The 24781-nt window shown below is 42.2% G+C and overlaps 1 protein-coding gene across 1 annotated transcript in view; it reads right to left on the reverse strand.

Moving 5' to 3' along the window:
- Positions 1 to 3662: 3662 nt before the first annotated feature.
- The window catches only part of LOC128667099 (histone H3-like centromeric protein A), a 36592-nt gene continuing 15473 nt past the window's right edge, over positions 3663 to 24781 (reverse strand). The window contains exons 2-6 of the mRNA XM_053721992.1: positions 19731 to 19832; positions 15546 to 15655; positions 7181 to 7350; positions 6843 to 6920; positions 3663 to 4835 (exon numbers count right to left, since the gene is read on the reverse strand). Of these exons, the coding sequence (XP_053577967.1) occupies positions 4701 to 4835; positions 6843 to 6920; positions 7181 to 7350; positions 15546 to 15624 (462 nt within the window). The 5' untranslated portion in view covers positions 15625 to 15655; positions 19731 to 19832 and the 3' untranslated portion in view covers positions 3663 to 4700. The remainder of the gene's footprint in view (positions 4836 to 6842; positions 6921 to 7180; positions 7351 to 15545; positions 15656 to 19730; positions 19833 to 24781) is intronic.

The following is a 24781-nucleotide window of genomic DNA, read 5'->3' on the forward strand; positions in this document are numbered from 1 at the left end:
AATGGAGTGAAAGGAACACAGAAAAGCAGAGAAAAAGGCAGTCTCTGCCTCTTCTGTGTATACATGTCATGGTGTAGAAGTGTGTGTGTAGGGGAGGCTGGAACTGCTGCTGTCTGCACTGTACATGTGCTGTGTATACATGTCATGGTGTAGTAGTGTGTGTGAGGGGGAGGCTGGCACTGCTGCTGTCTGTCGTGTACCTGTGCTGTGTATACATGTGATGGTGTAGAAGTGTGTGTGAGGGGAGGCTGGCTCTGCTGCTGTCTGCACTGTACATGTGCTGTGTATACATGTCATGGTGTAGTAGTGTGTGTAGGGGAGGCTGGCACTCCTGCTGTCTGTACTGTACCTGTGCTGTGTATACATGTCATGGTGTAGTAGTGTGTGTGAGGAGGAGGCTGGCACTGCTGCTGTCTGCACTGTACATGTGCTGTGTATACATGTCATGGTGTAGTAGTGTGTGTGTGTGAGGGGAGCCTGGCACTGATGCTGTCTGCACTGTACATGTGCTGTGTATACATGTCATGGTGTAGTAGTGTGTGTGAGGGAGGCTGGCACTGCTGCTGTCTGCACTGTACCTGTGCTGTGTATACATGTCATGGTGTAGTAGTGTGTGTGAGGGAGGCTGGAACTGCTACTGTCTGCACTGTACATGTGCTGTGTATACATGTCATGGTGTAGTAGTGTGTGTAGGGGAGGCTGGCACTGCTGCTGTCTGTACTGTACCTGTGCTGTGTATACATGTCATGGTGTAGTAGTGTGTGTGAGGGAGGCTGGAACTGCTGCTGTCTGCACTGTACATGTGCTGTGTATACATGTCATGGTGTAGTAGTGTGTGTGAGGGAGGCTGGCACTGCTGCTGTCTGCACTGTACCTGTGCTGTGTATACATGTCATGGTGTAGTAGTGTGTGTGAGGGAGGCTGGCACTGCTGCTGTCTGCACTGTACCTGTGCTGTGTATACATGTCATGGTGTAGTAGTGTGTGTGAGGGAGGCTGGAACTGCTGCTGTCTGCACTGTACATGTGCTGTGTATACATGTCATGGTGTAGTAGTGTGTGTAGGGGAGGCTGGCACTGCTGCTGTCTGTACTGTACCTGTGCTGTGTATACATGTCATGGTGTAGTAGTGTGTGTAGGGGAGGCTGGCACTGCTACTGTCTGTACTGTACCTGTGCTGTGTATACATGTCATGGTGTAGAAGTGTGTGTGTAGGGGAGGCTGGCACTGCTGCTGTCTGTACTGTACCTGTGCTGTGTATACATGTCATGGTGTAGAAGTGTGTGAGGGGGAGGCTGGCACTGCTGCTGTCTGCACTGTACCTGTGCTGTGTATACATGTCATGGTGTAGTAGTGTGTGAGGGGGAGGCTGGCACTGCTGCTGCCTGTACTGTACCTGTGCTGTGTATACATGTTATGGTGTAGTAGTGTGTGTGAGGGGAGCCTGGCACTGATGCTGTCTGCACTGTACCTGTGCTGTGTACACATGTCATGGTGTAGAAGTGTGTGAGGGGGAGGCTGGCACTGCTGCTGTCTGCACTGTACCTGTGCTGTGTATACATGTCATGGTGTAGAAGTGTGTGAGGGGGAGGCTGGCACTGCTGCTGTCTGCACTGTACCTGTGCTGTGTATACATGTTATGGTGTAGTAGTGTGTGTGAGGGGAGCCTGGCACTGATGCTGTCTGCACTGTACCTGTGCTGTGTATACATGTCATGGTGTAGTAGTGTGTGTGAGGTGAGGCTGGCACTGCTGCTGTCTGCACTGTACCTGTGCCGTGTATACATGTCATGGTGTAGTAGTGTGTGTGAGGGGAGGCTGGCACTGCTGTTGTCTGCACTGTACCTGTTCTGTGTATACATGTCATGTTGTAGTAGTGTGTGTGTGTGTGTGAGGGGGAGGCTGGCACTGCTGCTGTCTGCACTGTACCTGTGCTGTGTATACGTCATGGTGTAGTAGTGTGTGTGTGTGAGGCTGGCTTTGCTGCTGTCTGCACTGTACCTGTGCTATGTATACATGTCATGGTGTAGTAGTGTGTGTGAGGCTGGCACTGCTGCTGTCTGCCCTGTACCTGTGCTGTGTATACGTCATGGTGTAGTAGCGTGTGTGTGTGAGGCTGGCACTGCTGCTGTTTACACTGTACCTGTGCTATGTATAAATGTCATGGTGTAATAGTGTGTGTGAGGGGGAGGCTGGCACTGCTGCTGTCTGCACGGTACCTGTGCTGTGTATACATGTCATGGTGTAGTAGTGCGTGTGAGGGGGGAGGCTGGCACTGCTGCTGTCTGCACTGTACCTGTGCTGTGTATACATGTCATGGTGTAGTATTGTGTGTGAAGGGGAGGCTGGCACTGCTGCTGTCTGCACTGTACCTGTGCTGTGTATACATGTCATGGTGTAGTAGTGTGTGTGAGGGGGGAGGCTGGCACTGCTGCTGTCTGCACTGTACCTGTGCTGTGTATACATGTCATTGTGTAGTATTGAGTGTGAAGGGGAGGATGGCACTGCTGCGGTCTGCACTGTACCTGTGCTGTGTATACATGTCATGGTGTAGTAGTGCGTGTGAGGGGGGAGGCTGGCACTGCTGCTGTCTGTACTGTACCTGTGCTGTGTATACATGTAATAGTGTAGTAGTGTGTGTGAGGGAGGCTGGAACTGTTGCTTCCTGCACTGTACCTGTGCTGTGTATACATGTAATGGTGTAGTAGTGTGTGTGAGGGGGAGGCTGGCACTGCTGCTGTCGGCACTGTACCTGTGCTGTGTATACATGTCATGGTGTAGTAGTGTGTGTGAGAGGGAGGCTGGCACTGCTGCTGTCGGCACTGTACCTGTGCTGTGTATACATGTCATGGTGTAGTAGTGTGTGTGAGAGGGAGGCTGGCACTGCTGCTGTCGGCACTGTACCTGTGCTGTGTATACATGTCATGGTGTAGTAGTGTGTGTGAGAGGGAGGCTGGCACTGCTGCTGTCGGCACTGTACCTGTGCTGTGTATACATGTCATGGTGTAGTAGTGTGTGTGAGAGGGAGGCTGGCACTGCTGCTGTCTGCACTGTACCGTGTATACATGTCATGGTGTAGAAGTGTGTGAGAGGGGGAGGCTGGCACTGCTGCTGTCTGCACTGTACCTGTGCTGTGTATACATGTTATGGTGTAGTAGTGTGTGTGAGGGGAGCCTGGCACTGATGCTGTCTGCACTGTACCTGTGCTGTGTATACATGTCATGGTGTAGTAGTGTGTGTGAGGGGAGGCTGGCACTGCTGCTGTCTGCACTGTACCTGTGCCGTGTATACATGTCATGGTGTAGTAGTGTGTGTGAGGGGAGGCTGGCACTGCTGTTGTCTACTACAACATGACATGTATACACAGAACAGGTACAGTGCAGTGTGTGTGTGTGTGTGTGAGGGGGAGGCTGGCACTGCTGCTGTCTGCACTGTACCTGTGCTGTGTATACGTCATGGTGTAGTAGTGTGTGTGTGTGAGGCTGGCTTTGCTGCTGTCTGCACTGTACCTGTGCTATGTATACATGTCATGGTGTAGTAGTGTGTGTGAGGCTGGCACTGCTGCTGTCTGCCCTGTACCTGTGCTGTGTATACATGTCATGGTGTAGTAGTGTAGGTACAATATCTCTATTTGTATATTTAAATAAAAAAAAAAAAAAAAAACCTGTTTGATTACATTTTACTGTACAATATTAAAAACATAACATTAACACTGATGCTACAAAATATTTGTCTTGCAAGAGAATGTTTTTTGTTTTAAATTTAAATAAAAATCGGGCATATTCTTGTCTTACAAAAAGGTTAGCAAAGGTAAAATGAATGATATGATTAGAAAGATATATATACATATTTATACATAAAAACTCATTAAAAACTATTGCATTTCACTCCAGAAGAGATTATACCAATACATTTAGTAACAGTGAGGCCTTTACTATTATAACAACATTATTTCTGGAGTATAAAACATTATGTTAATAATTGCGTAAATAATGGAAATACCACCAGCCAGCAGCCATCTTGTATATGCTGCATTCATATGTCAATTTGCAAAAATTGCACTGCCATAGAAGGGTAAAACATTTTATACACTATATATTTAAAGGGGATAGCATCAAGCAAAAGTGAAACGCGTTAGCCTAATTTCTAACTGTGATTAACCCATACAAGGAAGTTAACTTCCAGCTAAAGACCTCCTTGAATGCCATTGCACTTTCTGAACAGAACGCAAGCTGTGAGCCAATGAGGAAGCAGCATACACAGGTACCTGCCAATCATTGGCCAGGTCTTGCTTAGGAGTTTAAAATTTGTTGTGAGGTTAATCACGTGGTTAGCAAGATAAACTTATAAAAAGAACATGCTGTGATTGATACAAACATTAAATATTTGCTTCAAAATGCTCTTTTTAATAATATATATTTCACCTTCTGAATTTGGGATTTAAAGGGATTCAGACTTAAAAAATAAAAATATATTTAGTAGATATTATTATTACCAGTGGTTCCTGGTTAATATAAAAAGAGAGAAGTTATCCCTAGACTCAGTCAACCCCAATTATATACAAAGAAAAACCTCTCTTGTGAGTCCTTGTTTTAGACCCTAGTAATGTCTAAAACTTGCAGTATATACGTCCTTATGTCATGGGATTATGGCTATTTGATGATGTAATACATATGAGGCTTGTGCCCAGAAACAGAAGGGCGTCACCCCAACCCATCGTTAATCCCCCGTATGCGCCTGGCCAGCTGGATGTCCTGAACGTAGAGGGTGACTCTCTTGGCGTGAATGCTACACAGATATGCGTCTTCGAAAAGGCGGACAAGGAAAGCTTCTGCCGCCTGGGAGAAAGAAGAAGAGGAAATAAATAAATAAATAAATAAATAAATAAATGGACATGAAACCCAAAATTTGTTATTTACAATTCAGATAAAGCATGTTATGTCAAACAACTATTAATTTTGATTTGATCTCTTGGTATCCTTTGTTGTAAAGCAGGAAGGTAAGCTCAGGAGCGTGCACGTGTCTGGAGCACTCCAAACATACACACTACCTATCTAGATATCTCTTCAACAAAGAGTACCATGAGAACGAAGCACATTTGATAATAGAAGTGAATTGGAATCATTCATACAATTGTGTTCTCTGAATCAAAAAATAAACATTTGGGGATTCATGTCCCTTTAAGCTGTTGTTTAAAAGGGACATTAATGTTGATTTTATATAAGTATAGTTTATATCAGCAATTAACCCCCCAAGGACTGGGAATTTCGGAGAAAAAGTTGCTCAGAAGACCGGAGAATTTTTAGCATTTTTGCTATCACTCCATTAAAAAGGGACAGTCTACGCCAGAATTATTATTGTTTTAAAAGATAGATAATCCCTTTATTAGCCCTAGTTTTGCATAACAAAGATTGTTATATTAATATAATGTTTACCCCTGTGATTACCTTGTATCTAAGCCTCTGCAAACTGCCCTCTTATTTCAGTCAGAAAATATCCTGTTTATGGCTATTTAAAAAAAATATATATATATATTAATTTGTTTTGTAATTTTCCCTATGGTTCTTGCACCCAGACCTGACTGGAGTTAACTGCCTGTGACTCTGGGAGCAGAACAGCTTCCTGTGAGTGCCAGTGGCACCCAGGGCTGAGCATGTTGCAGGGTCATGGGATGTGTACCCGGTCCAGTATGAGAGTGCAGTTCCCTTCCGTGTTTTGTATATGTCTAGGGTGATTACATATTCCTGTGCACCCTTCCCTTGTTCCCAGTTTGTTTGGATTTGAGAGCTTGCATTGTGTGGCTGTTTTAGGGTGCAGGTATTGGAAAGGACCTTGACGAGGTACCTGGGCTTGTCCCATTTGGCGAGATAAGGTAACTAACCTTTCCATTTTTGCTTTTAAATCTTAGCTGAGAGCTTGTGAGTGAGTGCTGGGTTTTCTCTGTGTTGTATTAATTTGTTTTGTAATTGTCCCTATGGTTCTTGCATCCAGACCTGACTGGGGTTAACTGCCTGTGACTCTGGGGACAGCACAGCTTCCTGTGAGTGCCCATGAGCACCCAGGGCTGAGCATGTTGCAGGGTCATGAGATGTGTACCCGGTCCGGTATGAGAGTGTAGGGAACCCTCCTCACGTACCCACCTCACTGATGCCACTGAGCAGCATGTTCCCAACCCAGCTGCCACATAGTTATCCAGGACACGCTCCTAAGGCTACCTCCATATGATGATATGAAAATATGTTTTCCACCCTGGTGTCTAGTAGCAGAGGAATGACACCAATGTGTGACCAGCCGCCCACCCTGAAGAACAGCACTGCGCTATAATCTGGTTGCCTCCCAGGGCGTTTTCCCACCGGCAACTCTGATAACTAGCATTACAGGGTGGGGGATAAATGCTGAGAGGACACAGATGGGAACTCAATATTGCACGCGAGTCTGCGGTGTAGCCCTCCAGGTTCCTCATTCCCACTAGACACAAGGGTTGACCCAAGGACCCTCTAGGGAAGGTACCTTAGAGAACCATTATAGGTGCTGCAGGGAGGGGAGAGGGGAGTGAATTCTGCACACACAAAAATATATATTTATTAAAATAAAAAAAATAAAAAAGGGTATGGGTTCTGTCTTCCCTAACATTTTGCAGCCGGAGACTGTACCACGAGACAGTTTATTAATCGCTAACCTACAAATGTGTTTGAAATGTTATAGTATTGTAGCAGAATGCGGTTAGATTGTCTTTTAAAGGCAATGTAGAAGGCAAACAGCTAGTTGGGAGGATGAAAAGGGAAGGAGGGTCCCTGAATCACTGTGTAAAGCTGAGAACATGTTAGTCAGGAGGGATAACTTACCTCCTGTAGAGCCATGAGAGCCATTGACTGCCAGCTATAACTCAGGCCGTGAGTATACACCATACAGACCTCCCGAACCTGCCAACATATAGTGATGAGCACAGAAAGGAGCCAGGCAGAAAAGGGAGAAATGGTGTGACAAAGGAAAAAACAAGTGCATAATAGAAAAAGAGGGAGAGTTAAAAAAAGAAAAAAAAAAAAAGAAAGGAGAGCGCGAGAGAGACAGAGAGTGCAAGAGAGCACGCGCACACGCAAGAGCCAGAGAGAGCAGATGAGTGACTGCTTGTTAGATGTGCCTCCCCATCACCCGTTTAAAGCCCTCCTCTCCCCTTTCTTACCAGCCTAGAAAAAGGGGCTTTACGAAGAAGCAGCTCAGTGGACTTCTGATACTTGCGGATTTCCATGAGAGCACGTGTGCCCGGCCGGTATCGGTGCCGACGAGTAGTGCTCGCTCTCCGGCTAGTTTCTCCACCAGCCCTGCCTTCTTCTTGTCGTTGACGCCTGGGACCTAAGAAGCATTAGAAGCTTTTAGAAAAAAAAAGTCTACATAGGAAAATATTAAAATAAATAAATCATGCAAACTAACAGGAATTAAAACAATTTAAAAGCATAAACTCACAAATTAAGTCAGCTATAAAATTAAAGTGACTCTGTTCTTAAAACAAAAAAAAAAACATATGAAAGAGCAGCATCGCTTACTTAATACAGTGAAGTTAAATGGACATATTGTGATTAAAATAAGTTAAAATTAAACGTTTATGATTCACATAGAGTATTAATCAGACAAACCCATATAATCCCACGGCACTCCCCAATCGCAGCCTCCTCGTCTCAGATGAACACACTGCCCCCTCCCCCCATACGCAGCCTCCTGGTCAGAGGCCAACACACTGCCCCCTCCCCCCATACGCAGCCTCCTGGTCAGAGGCCAACACACTGCCCCCTCCCCCCATACGCAGCCTCCTGGTCAGAGGCCAACACACTGCCCCCTCCCCCCATACGCAGCCTCCTGGTCAGAGGCCAACACACTGCCCCCTCCCCCCATACGCAGCCTCCTGGTCAGAGGCCAACACACTGCCCCCTCCCCCCATACGCAGCCTCCTGGTCAAAGGCCAACACACTGCCCCCTCCCCCCATACGCAGCCTCCTGGTCAGAGGCCAACACACTGCCCCCTCCCCCCATACGCAGCCTCCTGGTCAGAGGCCAACACACTGCCCCCTCCCCCCATACGCAGCCTCCTGGTCAGAGGCCAACACACTGCCCCCTCCCCCCATACGCAGCCTCCTGGTCAGAGGCCAACACACTGCCCCCTCCCCCATACGCAGCCTCCTGGTAAGAGGCCAACACACTGCCCCCTCCCCCATACGCAGCCTCCTGGTAAGAGGCCAACACACTGCCCCCTCCCCCATACGCAGCCTCCTGGACACAGGTCAACACACTGCCCCCCCATACCAAGCCTCCAGGTCAACACACTGCCCCCCCACATACCCAGCCTCCTGGTCACAGGTCAACACACTGCCGCCCCCCCCAAACAGAGCCTATTTTAATTGCGCAAATTATCATTAAAAACTAAATTTATGGTACAAGAAAGGGAACACAGAAAACTTCATAGCTATTCAAGCAATTTGGGATGATTACAAAAAAACTATACATACTGTACATGGAGCGACTATATGAGTATAGTACACAAGTAAATCTTACTACTGGTTATTAGGGCCTAACTAACTAACGGTTAGTTTTGCAGGGGTTATTAAGGTCTAGGACGGTTGACACCCCCGGGACTGGACGTATCACACGGTCATAATTTGTTATTTATTGTGATCCCCTCCCTTTTTTCTTTTGTATACCTAGTTTTTACCTGTTCCTATTAAAAACTGGAACCTGTGTCTATACACTGGAATTGTAAATGTAATCTTTGTACTATTGCTTTCCATATGGAATTGATGTGGATTGTTCACAGTTTCTATGTTAATAAAAAGAATTCGACTAAAAACTAAAAACTTATGCTTACCTGATAAATGTATTTATTTCCGGATATTGTGAGTCCACGGAGTCCTCAATTACTGTTGGGGATATCACTCCTGGCCAGCAGGAGGAGGCAAAGAGCACCACAGCAAAGCTGTTAAGTATCACTTCCCTACCCAAAAACCCCCAGTCATTCGACCAAAGGTAAATGGAGAAAAAGAAGCAACACAAGGTGTAGAAATGTCTGAGGTTTTGGTTAAAAAAAAAAAAAAAAGAAGAAGGGCGGGGCCGTGGACTCACCAGGAAGAGGAAACAACTCTCGTTGAATGAGCTGCAATTCTCTCAGGAGGTTGCTGTCCAGCAGTTTCGTAAGCCAAACAAATTATACTCTTCAGCCAAAGGGAAGTAGCTTTCTGACCCTTGCGTTTCCCAGAGAAACAAACAAACAAACAAACAATGCCGAAGACTGACAAAAATCCTTAGTTGCCTGCAAGTAGAATTTCAGAGCACGTACAACGTCCAGGTTATGTAACAAACGTCCCCCATGACAGGAAGGATTAGGACATAGAGAAGGAACAACGATTTCCTGATTAATATTCTTGTTCGAAACAACTTTAGGAAGAAAAACGAACTTAGCACGAAGAACCACCTTATCAGAATGAAATATAAGATAAGGGGAATCGCACTGCAACGCCGAGAGCTCAGAGACTCTCCGAACAGAAGAAATAGCAACAAGAAACGGAACCTTCCAAAGAAAACCTCTTAATATGTAAGGAATGCATAGGCTCAAATGGAGCCTGCTGTAAAACTTTAAGAACAAGGTTAAGACTCCATGGAGGAGTAACAGGTTTAAACACAGTCCTGATTCTGACCAAGGCCTGACAAAAAGATTGCACGTCTGGCACGTCCGCCAGACACTTATGCAACAAAATAGACAACGCAGAGATCTGACCCTTCAGAGTACTTGCTGACAAACCCTTCTCCAGACCTTCCTGGAGAAAGGACAAAATCTTAGGAATCCTGACTCTACTCCAAGAGAAACCTCTGGATTTACACCAATACAGATATTTACGCCATATCTTATGGTAAATTTTTCTTGTCACAGGCTTGCGAGCCTAGATCAAAGTCTCAATGACCCACGCTTAGATAAAATTAAGCATTCAATCTCCAAGCAGTCAGCTTCAGAGAAACGAGATTTGGATGAAGGAAGGGACCCTGAAGTAGAAGGTCCTTCCTCAGAGGTAGTCTCCAAGGTGGAGAAGATGACATTTCCCCTAGGTCTGCATACCAGATCCTGCGAGGCCACGCCGGTGCTATGAGAATCACTGACACCCTCTCCTGCTTGATCCGAGCAATGACTCGTGGAAGGAGAGCGAACAGAGGAAACAGGTATGCTAAACTGAAATTCCAAGAGACCACCAGAGCATCTATGAACGCCCTGTGGATCCCATGACCTCGAACCGTACCTCGGGAGTTTGCCGAGATGCCATGGGATCCAGCTCCGGCCGCCCCCATTTGAGGGTTAAGCTGGAAAACACCTCCGGATGGAGTTCCCACTCCCCGGCATGAAAAGTCTGTCTGCTCAGAAAATCCACTTCCTATTTGTCCACTCCTGGAATGTGGATCGCAAATAGACAGCAGTTGTGGGCCTCCGCCCACTGAATAATTCGAGCCACCTCTGTCATGGCCAAGGAACTCAGAGTTTCTCTCTGGTGGTTGATGTAAGCCACCGATGTTATGTTGTCCGACTGGAACCTGATAAACCGAGCTAACTAATGCCAGGCCATCAGAGCATTGAAGATCACTCTCAGCTCTAGGATGTTTATGGGGAGGAGATCTGACTCCTCCCGAGTCCATAGACCCTGAGCCTTCAATGAGTCCCAGACTGCTCCCCAGCTCAGCAGGCTGGCATTCGTGGTCACAATCACACAGGAAGGTCTGCGGAAGCAATTTCCCTTGGAGAGGTGTTCCTGAGACAACCACCATGGAAGAGAGTCTCTTGATCCAGATCTATTCGTTAACAGATCCGCATAGTCCCCGTTCCATTGTCACAGCATAGCTCTGAGATGGAAACGAGCGAACAGGATGATGCCCATGGAAGCTACTATCAGACCAATTACCTCCATACATTGAGCCACTGACGGCCGAGGAGAGGACTGAAGGGCAAGGCAAGAGTAAAAAATCTTGGATTTTCTGACCTCTGTCAGAAATAGCTTCATCGATAGGGAATCTATTATGGTCCCTAAGAACATTACCCTTCTAGCTAGAACCAGGGAACTTTTTCCCAGATTCACCTTCCATCCGTGGGAGCGAAGAAAAGACAAGACAAGATCTCCATATGAGAGTTTGCTTGTTGAAAAGACGGCGCCTGAACCAGAATGTCCTCCAGACAGGGTGCCACTGTAATGCCCCGAGACCGGATCACTGCCAATAGAGCCCCCAGAACCTTTGAAAAAATTCTAGGAGCTGTGGCAAGACCAAATGGAAGAGCTACAAACTGAAAGAGATTGTCCAAAAATGTGAATCTCAAATTTGTGATGATCCCTGTGAATGGGAGCATGAAGGTACGCATCCTTTAGGTATATGGTCGTCATGAACTGACCCTCCTGGACCAAGGGAAGAAAGGAGCGTATAGTTTCTATCTTGAAGGACGGTACTCTGAGGAACTTGTTTAGACATTTCAAGTCTAGAAAAGGTCTGAAAGTTCCCTCTTTTTTGGGAACCACGAACAGATTGGAATAGAACCCAGACCCTGTTCCTAAATTGGAACTGGAACTATCATTCCCAGGTTGGAAAGTTCCTGAACACATTTTAAGAATGCCTCTTTTTATCTGGTCTACAGATAATCTTGAGGAGGAACCTGCCCCTGGGAGGAAAGGTCTTGAATTCTAACTTGTAACCCCCGGATACAATGTCCACTGCTCAGGAATCTAGGACATCCTGTATCCAAGCTTGAGCGAATTAAGTCTGCTCCCTACTGGATCCAATCCCGGATTGGTGGCAAACCCTTCATGCCGACTTGGAATCAGCTGCGGGTTTCTTTGATTGCTTCCCCTTGTTCTAAGACTGATTGGGCTTCTAAAGAAAGCTTGGACTGTTCCTGATTGGAAGAGGGAGGGGAATACTTACCTCTGAAGTTACAAAAAGGAACAAAAATTACTCTGACATCCTTTGTCTATTCTTCTTATCTTGTGACAGAAAAGATCCCTTTCCACCTGTGATATCTGAAATGATTTCCGCCAAGCCAGGTCCAAACAAGGTCTTACCCTTGTAAGGGATCACCAAAAACTTGGACTTAGATGAAACATTCGCAGACCAGGATTTCAACCATAAGGCTCTGCAAGCTAGAATAGCAAAACCAGATATTTTTGCTCCCAACTTGATGACTTGTAAGGAAGCATCAGTGTTAAAGGAATTGGCTAACTTAAGAGCCTTAATCCTGTCCTGGATCTCCTCCAGGGGAGTTTCTGCCTGAATAGAATCAGACAACGCATCAAACCAGTGGGCTGCTGCACTGGTCACAGTGGCAATGCACACTGCAGGTTGCTATTGAAGGCCTTGATGGACATACATCTTCTTTAGCAAGGCCTCCAGCTTTTTATCCATTGGATCCTTGAAAGAGCAACTATACTCTATTGGAATATTGGTTCTCTTAGCCAAGGTGGAGATTGCTCCTTCCACAACTCCTTAATGGAATCAGCCACTGGAAACATTTTCTTGAAAATTGGAGATGGAGAAAAAGGAATTCCAGACCTCTCCCACTCCCGTGCAATAATTTCTGTAGCAAGGTCCGGAACAGGAAATACCTCCACTGTGGAAGGAACATTAAAGGGACAGTCAAGTAAAAAAAAAAAAAACTCATGATTTAATAAATAGGGAATGTAATTTTAAACAACTTTCCAATTTATTTTTATCACCAATTTTGCTTTGTTCTCTTTGTCTTCTTAGTTGAAAGCTAATTCTAGGAGGTACATATGCTAATTTCTTAGACATTGAAGACTGCCTCTGATCTGAATGCATTTTGACCACTAGAGGGCATTAGTCCCTGTGTTTCATATAGATAACATAGAGCTTATGCACGTGAAGTTACCCTGGAGCCAGCACTGATTGGCTAAAATGCATGTCTGTCAAAATAACTGAAATAAGGGGGCAGTTTGCAGAGGCTTAGATACAAGGTAATCACAGAAGTAAAAAGTGTATTTATATAACAGTGTTGGTTATGCAAAACTGGGAAATGGATAATAAAGGGAGTATCTTTCTTTTTAAACAACAAAAATGTGTTGTTGACTAAGTATTTATTTAGCTTACTAGATTTCTTATGGTTGACTACGATAGTCGTATCAGAGTCGTCCAAGGAAGCCAAAACCTCCTTTAACAACATACGGAGGTGTTCCAGCTTAAAATTTGAAGGATACAACTTCAGCATCAGCAGAAGGAATTATACTGTCTGAGATTTCATCCTCAGAGGCTACCGACGTGTCGTCGTCCTCAGACTTCTGAGAAAGAGCAACCTGGTTAGCCACAACTGGATCAGAAACCTTACCAACTGAATCTTTAAAATTTCCTCTTGCGTCTTCCCTGAAGAATGGGAAAGGCAGATAATGCCTCAGATACGGCAGAGGATACCTTGGCAGCAATGTCTTGCAAAGAAACTCCTACAGAAGCATGAGAGGAACCGCAGGGCACTGCATGAGGTGACGATAAGGATTGGGACTTTTGAGGAGAAAGCTGCGGCATATCTGATACAGGAGAACTTTGAACAGCATCAGCCTTAGAGAATGATGGCTCAGATTAAAAAAAAAGTCTGTCCTTGTAAAATAAAATTCTTTCAATACATGAGGAACAGAAAGGAAGAGGGGGCTCTACTTGGGAGTTAAAACAGAGCTTGCATGCAACATTAAGCAAAGCCTCTTGGTCCATCTTGCAACAACAACACTTGAGATTAAAAGAAAAAAAAAAATATTTTTTTTAATTTGCAAACTATCGATTACTGTCCCTTTAAGGCACAAAATCTCTCAATTATACGGAGATTCAGGACTAACTAAAACCCCGACACTCTACACCTCAACTATTCAGCTGAGGTGCCTACCTGCCCATGCTGACTGAAAACGCACTGTCAGCAAAAGAAAACGCAGCCGGTCCAGCTCACTCCAGAACTCCTTCTAATCTAGATACGAAGCCGGAGACTCCTTCCGGCTGTCAGAATAAATTGCGTCTTTCCTCTTCTGAAAAGTGTGCGTTCTCTATTTAATTGCTGCCACAGTGAAAAGGACTGTCTTTCTGTAACATGGGCAGTCCCGGCGGCCATTAAAGAAAACAAACACAGCACTCCCATGTTAACAAAAATTGCCACCACAGATAGAAAACTCCTGTAACCGGTAGCTACACCGGAATAAGGAAAAAAAGAATTCACAGTCTGAGTCACCAAAGTATGGTTAAACACAAACCCCTTCTCTAACAAGCCACTAGTGCCCGCTCTTCTACCATAAACAGATATTCCCCCAGAATTAAATGTAAATGTCCCTGTGCAGCAAGCTGCTTAAAGTGCCATAGTCCCTGTAAAAAAACTAAACTTTTTGGTACTTACATGCACTTCAGGCTGTCCAGTAAAAAAGACAGCTCACCTGGTTTGAGAGGATGCCACTCCTCACATGGACCTGTGAATAAAGAAAGATCAGAGTAAACTTACTCAGGCTTTCTGATTAGGGCAGCAAACCTGTTGAGAAAACGCAGTGAGGGTTTTACCTCACAAGTTCCCAAATGCTTAAAAGCCACCACTGCCCTACTGAAGAGACTGATGTGGGGTACGGCTAGACCCAAGGAAAGATCAGAGCAAACCTACTCTGCTCTTAAAATAATAAAATCTTGATTGAAGTAAACTTCTTTTCAGACACCAAAAAAACTTCACCTCCTCCTTGCACCACAGGCAAAGAGAATGACTGGGGGTTGTGGGTAGGGAAGTGATACTTAACAGCTTTGCTGTGGTGCTCTTTGCCTCCTCCTGCTCGCCAGGAGTGATATTCCCAACAGTAATTGAAGATTCTGCCATGGACTCAAAACATCTTAGGAAAGAAAACATTTATGTTACATTATGCATTTATTTTTTTGCTTTGAATAGCAGTAAATGATAAAATATTACAAAGTATTGCATTGCCCCCACCCGGCTGGCAAAATTGTTTGTGGAGAACACTGCTAAGAGTGTGCATCAATAATTTCAAGAAATAAGGCAGGGCTTGACAAACTGTTTTCAAAATCTGGACGCTAGACCAAACATTTAGTTCAGCTTTCCTTATGTAATCATATGTATTTAAACCAGCAATATGTACATCTTGCTTTGTGTACATGGGAGACCAGAGCCTACAGACGGGTGTGGTGTTGAACGGAATAGATTTGAGTCTGTGGCAAATGTGCACACCATGTGTAGGGGAGAGGTTACGGCTGTCAGTCCCACACCCCCCTCCTTTCTAAAGAGAAATTCCATGGCACTCACGGTTTCATCTGCAGAACGTTTCTTCCATTCTCCCCAAAACAGAGTATTCACCCTTAGCCTGCAAACAGCCCCCCCCCCCCCTTCATCAATACCTGAATAGCCTCATATTCTTGTTATTCTACAGAAGCTTTTCATTCAAGCTCACTCATCTCTAGATTCTTTGTGGATCAACTTCATAAAACACAGGAACTGGAGAGGCCTTTCTAGTATTGGTAAAAAGAGACTAATCTACAACATGTCTACTTACTTGTTCTTGGAGGTTGAGGGACTGTCACCTTCTTGGGGGTGCGCGATTTCCTGCGGGAAGGGGATCTCTCTGGCCGCATGATTACTGGAAATGTTTGTTTAATGGGTCCGCTGCAAGGAAAACACATCAGCCGCCTGATTTGCATGTAAAAACCGACTTTATTTAAAGTCAAATTAGGTACAAGTTTGCTCGGGAGGGAGCACTAAGAATGAAATGTCCGACGCGTTTCCTGCCCGGAGGCACTTCGTCAGGGACTAAAGCATAATGAATTCCTTAGTTCTTTTAAACACTTAGCATTTCCTGTTACGTATGCTTACCTGTGTTACAGCACACCTGTAGTCCTAATTAGGACAAATACACTGCAGTATTGGTCTCCTCACACACAGCTTGTCCGCGCATGCGCTACGGACCTCACACATCTACTTCACAATGTATATATATTTTGTATCTATTAGTGTCTCTGTCTGACTAAGCGCTGTATGTGAAAAAACCAAAGCGTTTCAGGTTGTTGCTGCAAAAAGTAACACTGGTAAAGCAATTACGCAACAGTGTCTATAGAATCATTTCCAGCCAATATGTTTAGAGAAATTATAAAAATTGTAAGAAAAAATGTCAATAAAAAAACAAAATTAATATAAAAAATGCTATTCTTATACACGATCTTTATCTCTTTACTTGTTTATCTAATAGAATGTTTCAGATATTTTTTCCGATATTTTTAGTTGAGAGAGGAAAGGAGAATAAAATTCAATTCACTAAACATCCCCCCGTGTGAGCAGATCCACCAAATAATGCTTCATATCTATCTTGGTATTTGTATTCTATTTGTATTCGATTGTATTATGTTGCACCGTATTTCCTCTTATTTTTCCAAATTCAGATTTCTTATATTAAAGCTACAATTCCTCCTAATTTGCTTTTTGTTCATTTGGTATTGTATTATTTCATTTCCTCTTATTTATTTATTTTTATTATTATTCCTATTTTGGTTGTTATTGCTGGTCTTTTATATGTTAATGTCTATTATTTTTGTTTTCATTCCCCTTTAATTTTTATTTATTATTTGTTTTTTGTTTTTTATTTTTTGTTTTTTATTTATTTTTTACTTTTTATTTTTTATTGTTATTTTTTATTTTTATGTTTCTATCTAGTGCTTTGTGTTTTTATATTAGTGACTAACCCCAAGTCTCTGACATCTTAGTGTCTTATTGTGAACAAATTTGTAACATCTTGACAAATTGTGGAAAAATCAAGTGTTGCACATCTATTCCAAGATAAATGTCTATAGATTAAGAAATATAAAAATATAAAATATTATTATTTATTGCTATAATAATGTTGAAAAAATGTGTATATTATATAGTATTATATTGTGAAAAGATATTAAAATATATAACTATCTCTCTATGTGCTAAATTCTTAACTATATCATGTGGTGTGGGTTTATCAGGTGTTCTGACTACCTTATCTCAATGTGCTTGAGGTGTGTTCCCCTTATACAGTGCTTGAGGAAAAGTGTACATTTAGAGGTAAACTTTCTTCTGCTCCTATCTAAACCAATGTAATAAAAAAATTTTTAAGAATGAAAAACAAATATAAATAAAAAGCCTCAACTACAGCCCTTACTGTGATCCCCAATACTATTCACCTTTACCTCATAGAATATGACTCATCGCTTGTAAACGTATTGTCATTCTTTGATTTTATTGAGGAATTGATGCTGTATCTTCTAAATATTGTATACTTGGAGTACAGTGCCTCACTTGAATTTATTTTTAATTAGTAATATTTAAATTTTAGATATTTGATTTCTTCTATTATTTATGGTGGTCATCTTGGCTTATTAGGTGTTGGATGTTTTTTTTAAAAAAACTTTGAGCTTATACATTTGCATATCCCTACTGCATCACTCCCAATTCATGAATGATGTTATAAGGTGCTGGTGGTGCTTATATTAACTCTTCATCTAGACTGTTAAATTCACTTAGTCAACAAAATACCTAAGATCGGTGATCTTATTAATTCCTAGGGGGACCCCTGTGGACAAATGGAAAATCCAGAATGCCTCTTTCCTATCTAATACAGCTGTCCTGTCTCCTCCTTTAGGGCTTTTGATGGCCATGCCAATGCCCTGAAACCCTAGTACTGAGCCTATGTTATTGTCATTTACGGGCATTCCCATAGATTTGAAATGTGTAACAAAGTGTTTTGCTATGGGAGTTTTGGGGGGGTCTTGTTTAATTGATATTAAATGTTCACGGATTCGATCTTTTAATAATCTTGTAGTCCTACCCACATATTGTTTGTGACATAGATTGCAGGTAATTAAATAAACCACAAAGTTAGAATGGCAAGTCATCCTGCGTCTAATATCAAAAGTTTTGCCTGTGGCTGTAGACTTAAATGAATCGCCTGAAATGACAAAATCACAGCTTTTGCATGGTTTTCTTTTACATTTGTAAAATCCATTTTGACTTTGTAGCCATGTGGCTGCATGCTTTCTAGAGAAGTCCCTAGTTAATTGATTTCCAATAGTTCTCGCTCTCTTACTAACACATCTAATTCCTTGTTTCTTCATCACCTCTTGTAAAAGTGTATCTTTTTCCAAAACTGGAATATACTTTCTGATTATTTGATTTATATGTTTAAACTGCCTACTGTAGCTAGTGGTAAATGTGATCGGACCCTCTGTATGTTGCTCAACATTGTGTTGATTTCTTTTATTATGTTTCTTATTGCTATCTTTTAGTAGATCTTCTCTTCTCATGATTTCTACTTCTTTGCTTGTCTGTGACAGTATGGTTTTATCATATCCTCTAACAATGAGTCGCTTGGAGAGTGAATCTGCTTGTTCTTTATACACGTCTAGATTTGTGCAGTTTCGTCTGAGGCGCATATATTGCCCTTTAGGTATAGCTCTTTTCAAATGGGATGGATGATGTGAGTCCGCCCTAAGTATAGTGTTCCCTGAAGTCGATTTCCTGTAAGTTGATGTTATTATTTTGTGTGAATTAAAGTCTAGTTTTAACTCTATATCTAAAAACGGTATATTAGTATCCGACACTGTGTATGTGAACTTTAAATTTTGGTCATTATTATTCAGGTAACCTATGAATTCTTCTATTTGTTCCATCCCCCCTTTCCAAATAATTATCAGGTCGTCAATGAACCTACGATAAAATCTGATATGTTGTTTATAGGGGTTATTGTCACAGAAGATTTTCAGTAATTCAAAATTGGTTAAATACAGGTTCGCATATGAGGGGGCGAACTTTGCTCCCATGGCTGTGCCTTGGTTTTGAACATAGTGGTCCCCCTCAAATGAGAAGCAGTTATGGGTGAGCAAGAATCTTACCCCCTCACATACGAACTCGATAAATCTCTCGTCAAAGTTAGTATATAACTGTAGCATATGTTCCAGTGCCCTTAGGCCTTGTTGATGTGGGATGCATGAATATAGTGAAGCTACATCTATTGTTAGCAGAATGTCCCCTTCTCTGATCTGTATGTTATCCAATAATCGCAGTACATGTTTTGTGTCCCTCACATATGCAGGAGTTATTTGGACTATCGGCTGGAGGATAGTATCTATATAAGACCCCAATCTCTCCCCCAATGACCCAATCCCCGAAATGATGGGGCGTCCTGGGGGGGAGGTTAGGGACCTATGTATTTTCGGCAGGTGTTTGAAAACCGGTGTCACTGGGAAATCTACTTTTAAACTTTCAGCCGTCTGCAATGTGATAATACCTTTCTCCACATGAAATTTAAGAAATCTATTTAATTCTTGAGTAAATTTCTTGATTGGATTAAATGTAAGTTTACAGTAGGTTTCTATATCACTTAATTGTCTTACTGCTTCCCGAGTGTATTGGATTCTGTCTTGTACCACTATGCTCCCTCCCTTAGTCTCGTGAGACTAAGGAGTGTCTCATCTCCAGGTTGCAAGGAGCCTCGTTACCACCCAAGCAGGAACGCACAGAACTTTTACAAAGGATACAAGGTAATCTTTTTCCTTGATTTACTGACAGAAGTAATAGAAATACATATTTACACCACATAGCTTAATCAAGTTCTTGAGCATACTGCTGGGAGGTGAAACCGAGAATATATACACAGTCATACAGAAGCGAAAATAAATATGCATATAGCCATATAGTTTGAAGTTTGACTTGAGATATATACCATATACGGACAAGTGCATAAAAGTTTCAGTGCGTGAAAGTGCGCCTTTTCATTATACTGGAAATGTTTGTACAGGAGAGAAACTCAGGGAAGGAGCGCCATCTAGAAGACAAAAATAAATATATGTAATACGCAAGACATTTTCTTTTCAAGAGTATCTATAAATTCACTTACACCAAAACATAAGATTAACCATGGGTTGCCCAATTTATATGATCAAGGACTACACAGAAAATTGAAAAGCCATCCACACCTTTAAAAGGGACAGTAAAGTGAAAACTAAACTTTTATGATTCAGATAGCGCATGCAATCTCAAACAACTTTCCAAATTACTTTTATCATCAAATTTGCTTTAATCTCTTGTTATCTTTTATTGAAGTGTAGACTAGGTAGGCTCATAAGTGTGTGCACGTCTCTTTAGTACTCTGGCAGCAGTGTTTAGAAACATTGTATAACAAAGCTACAAATAATGTTGCAAAACACTGCTCCCATAGAGTACTAAAGACACGTGCACACTCCTGAGCTCTTAGCCTACCTTGTTTTACTCTTCAATAAAAAGATACCAAGAGAACAAAGCAAATTTGATAACAGAAGTAAAACAGGAAAGTTGTTTAAAATTGCATGCTCTATCCAAAACATGTAAGTGAATTTACTGTCCCTTTTAGTACACAAGGAAGAACTGCATATTTAGAAATGTAAAAGGGGACAGATAGCCCCAAGAGGTGCGCTCGTGCAAGGAGATGGAGTGGAAAAACAGGAACGGCCGCGCTCTTAGGTGGAAAGAATCCAGCGATAGCAATCTAGAAAGAAAAAAAGGAGGCGCCACATGGTGTGGTAAAAACAAACAAAGTGTCCCCACAAGAAATGATGACCCAGAGCCCTAAGGTAGTGGAGACTCACAAACAGGACGGAACACCCGAAGTGCCAAACAGAGTCGCCCGTATAACTCCCAGCTTCCACTGGCGCGTGCAGCGTTAGGTCCGGATGCCAGCAGTAACCAATCAGGAAACGCCGACCGTTCAGCAACTTGTGCCTTACAGCCAACGGTGGACGGGATCAGAAGTGCCGACACAGGGTGCAGGGAATGACTAGAGACACCGGGTGTGTAGCGAGACACACTGGGTTAGGCACAGATAGCCCAGATAGAGATAGTTAAAACTCTTATAAATCAAGAGAAGGGAGCAAGCTAGTGGATATTTAAAAAGTGTATGTTTATTGAATACACTGTTAATTGCAACGCGTTTCTCAGCACAATATGCTGTTTCATCAGGCTGTATCTTTTTTTCTATATTTAGAAATATAGCAACACTACTGCCATCTAGTGGTCAAAGGCATTTTTTGCAAAACAGCTGCCAAATAGTCATCCAAACAAGTGCACAAAATAATAAGAGTACATTAAAGTTATTTTATTATAGATACAGTAATGGAGTATTTATGAAGAATTAAATTCAGAATTTAAAAAGGGATAGGAAAGTCAAAATTAAACGTGCATGATTCAGATAGATTACACAATTTTAAGGCACTTTTAAATTCACTTCTATTTTCAATTGTGCTTTGTTCTCTTGGTATCCCTTGTTGAAAAATAATACACATATCTCCTACACTAGTGGGAGCTGCTGCTAATTGGTGCCTGCACACATTTGTCTTTTGTGATTGGCTAACTAGAAACTAGATATAATCAGCTAGCTGCCAGTAGTGCAATGTTGTTCCTTCAGCAAAGGATAAAAAGAGAACAAAAACAAATTTGATAATGGAAATAAGTTGGAAAGTTGTTTCAAAATTGTATGTTCGATCCAAATCATGAAAGAACATTTTGGGGTTTCCTGTCCCTTTAAGATTCATTTGAACAATTAATGCAATTTCCCTGTAGTTGCTAAAAATGCAGCTTTTTAATCTTTTGTACATTTAGGATACAGCTCAAAATAAAAATAAATAAATTAGCTCCTAGATTTTTTTTGCCCATGCTCTTTAATTTCACAAAATCTGTAGTCAAATACATCCATAGACTAGTCCAGACATCATCAAACTTGGCCCTCCAGAGGTTTTGGAACTACATTTCCCATGATGCTCAGCCAGCATATCAGTAGAGTCCGCAGGGGTGTCCAAACTTTGCTCTCCAGAGGTTTTGGAACTACATTTCCCATGATGCTCAGCTAGATAAAATGCTGGCTGAGCATCATCGGAAATGTAGTTCCAAAACCTCTGGAGAGCAAAGTTTGGACATCCCTGCCTTAGGGAGTGCTTGAAGCTTTCAAAACTAGGGAAGAGTCTTGTGGAGCGAGGCAGAGAGTTCCACAAGATGGGAGACAGTCTTGAGAAGTCTTGTAAACGGAATGTGAGGAGGTAACAAGAGAGGAGGAGGTTGTGAGCAGAGTGAAGGGGACGGGAGGGAGAGTATCTGGAGACAAGGTCTGAGATATAGAGGGTGCAGTGCAGTTGAGAGCCTTGTACATCAGCGTGAGGATTTTGTGTTTAATCCTGGAGGCAAGAGGAAGCCAGTGAAGGGATTGGCCGAGAGGTGCAGCAGATGAAGAGCGACGTGTAAGGAAGATGAGTCTTGCAGAGGCATTTGTTATAGATTGTAAAGGAGCTTGGTTGACTAGCTGACTAGCTACTGCACACTGTGTATGCTCCTAAAACTAAAACCAGGGGCAACCAAAAAGGTGCTGCTCTTGGAGTATAGAACCGTTTCTCTTTTAAATACCATAATAATAGAAAACAGAACATTTAACAACTCAGACTATATATAACATCTGAAAAGATTTTAAAAAAATTAATAAAAATTGTTTATTTTTGATTCCTACTATCAAAAACATTTAAAATAAAATAAATTGACTTATTTATGCCAAGGTCTTATTTTTCTGGAAAGATCAATTATCTCAGATGCCAAAGTCCTCAGTATTGAGCGAGCATATCACAGACGTAAGATCGCCAAACACAGGGTGTTATAGCTAAAGTGATGGTAAATCCTAGCGTTTCAAAAAAATGCTAGGATTTGCCAGCACTGAAAATAAAGGCGACTTTCCATTAATCAGTTAAAAAGTGTGAAAGTTACCTATATGACTCAGCACTAAACTATGCGCTTTCAGCCGCCCACGGCACAGCTGTTTTTTTCAATGTGGTCTCGACCTCTTAGCCAATAGCTGTGCTAGCATACTGTACTGTGCCATATGCCTAGAACGGCTATTGGCTAAGAGGTGGAAACATCACTTCATTGTAAAAAAAAAAAGAGCTGTGCTGTGGGCGGCTAAAGGCACTTAGGTTACTTTTACACTTTTTTTTTTTTGAGGGGGGCGGTTTAAAACGGATGAATGAAGGTCACCTTTATTTTTAGTGTTAGTAAATCCTAGCATTTGCTATCACTTTAAAGAAACTGTACACACATTGTTACCATTATGCGTATTTAAAGGGATCAATCCGGACTGGAGTCTGCAACACATTACTGCACAATATATTTTAGCCCATAGGTTTACTATCGCTGGGGCAATGTACCCGGTAAACATTCCTGCATTGGTGACATTATGTGGTCATGTAAGCATCAGTTAGGCAACATTCCCATTAAGAAACACACACACAAAAAAACACGCAACCACACAAAAAGACGAAAAAACACATAACCATCCGCAAGAATGAAATAATAATAAAAAAATGCCCGCCCGCACGTTTAAGAAAAAATAAACCTAAACCCCCGCACAAAGTAGTAAAAAAATAAAAAAAATAATAACCCTTAAATCGCCAAACCCCCACAACACCAACTAATTATACTATTAAACCCTAAGCCCCCACATCGCAATAAACCTAATAACCCCTAAACCGCCAACCCCCCACAACGCAAATAACTACATTACTAAGCACCCTAACACCACCTAAATTAACCCCAATTACATAAACTAAATTACAATTAAAATTTAAAAAAAAAAAAAAAAACTTTAAATTACAAAAATAAAAAAAGTCTAAAATTACATTAAAAAAAAAAAAAAAAAATTAAACCTAATCCCTATGAAAATAAAAAGCTCCCCAAAATAAAAACATCTCCAATGTACACTAAACTACCAATAGCCCTTAAAGGGCCATTAAACCCCACATGATAGACAGTACAATTTTAAACAACATTCCAATTAACTTCAATTATCTAATTTGCTGCAATCTTTGTATATACTTTGTTAAAGAAATAGCAATGCACATTGGTGAGCCAATCACGAGGCATCTATTTGCAGCCACCAATCAGAAGCTACTGAGCATATCTAGATATGCTTTTCAGGAAAGAATATCAAGAGAATGAAGCAAATTAGATAATAGAAGTAAATTAGAAAGTTGTTTAAAATGGTATTCTCTATCTGAATAATGAAAGAAAAAAAAATGTGGGTTTAATGTCCCTTTTCAAAAAGGGCCTTGTAGGGCATTGCCCCAAGTTAAACAGCTCTTTTACATTTAAAAAATACTAAGTCCCCCTAACAGTAATCCCCCCTAACCACCAAATCCCTCCCCCCAAAAAAAACTAAACTACCCATTGCCCCTAAAGAGCCATTTGTATGGGCATTGCCCTTAAAATGGCATTGAGCTCTTTTACAAGTCTATTAAATCCCTAATCTTAAAAACAACTAATTCTATCCCCCAAATAGGTACTCGCCGTTCCTGAAGTCCGGTGGAGGTGGTCTCTCTCCAGGCAGCTCCATCATTTTCTATCTTCATCCGGAGCGAAGGTGGCGCGGAGGTGAGGAGCTGGCTTCCACGATGCACGGATCCTCAGCGGCGGTGGTCCAAAGCGGCGTGGAGGCTCCTCTTCATGTGATCGTCCGCCGCACACTGAAGATTAAATGCAAGGTACCCCATATTTATTAGGGTACCTTGCATTCCCATTGACTGAAATTTTGAAATCAGCAAATAGGATGAAAGCTACTGAAATCTTATTAGCTGATTTGAACAGTCAATAGGATTTCAGTAGCTCTAATCCTATTGGCTGATTTCAAAATTTCAGCCAATAGAAATGCGATACCTTGCATTCAACTTTCAGTGTACGCCGGAGATCGGATGAAGAGGAGCCTCCACG

The sequence above is a fragment of the Bombina bombina genome, chromosome 7, assembly GCF_027579735.1.
Source record: "Bombina bombina isolate aBomBom1 chromosome 7, aBomBom1.pri, whole genome shotgun sequence".
NCBI classification, from domain to species: Eukaryota; Metazoa; Chordata; class Amphibia; order Anura; family Bombinatoridae; genus Bombina; species Bombina bombina.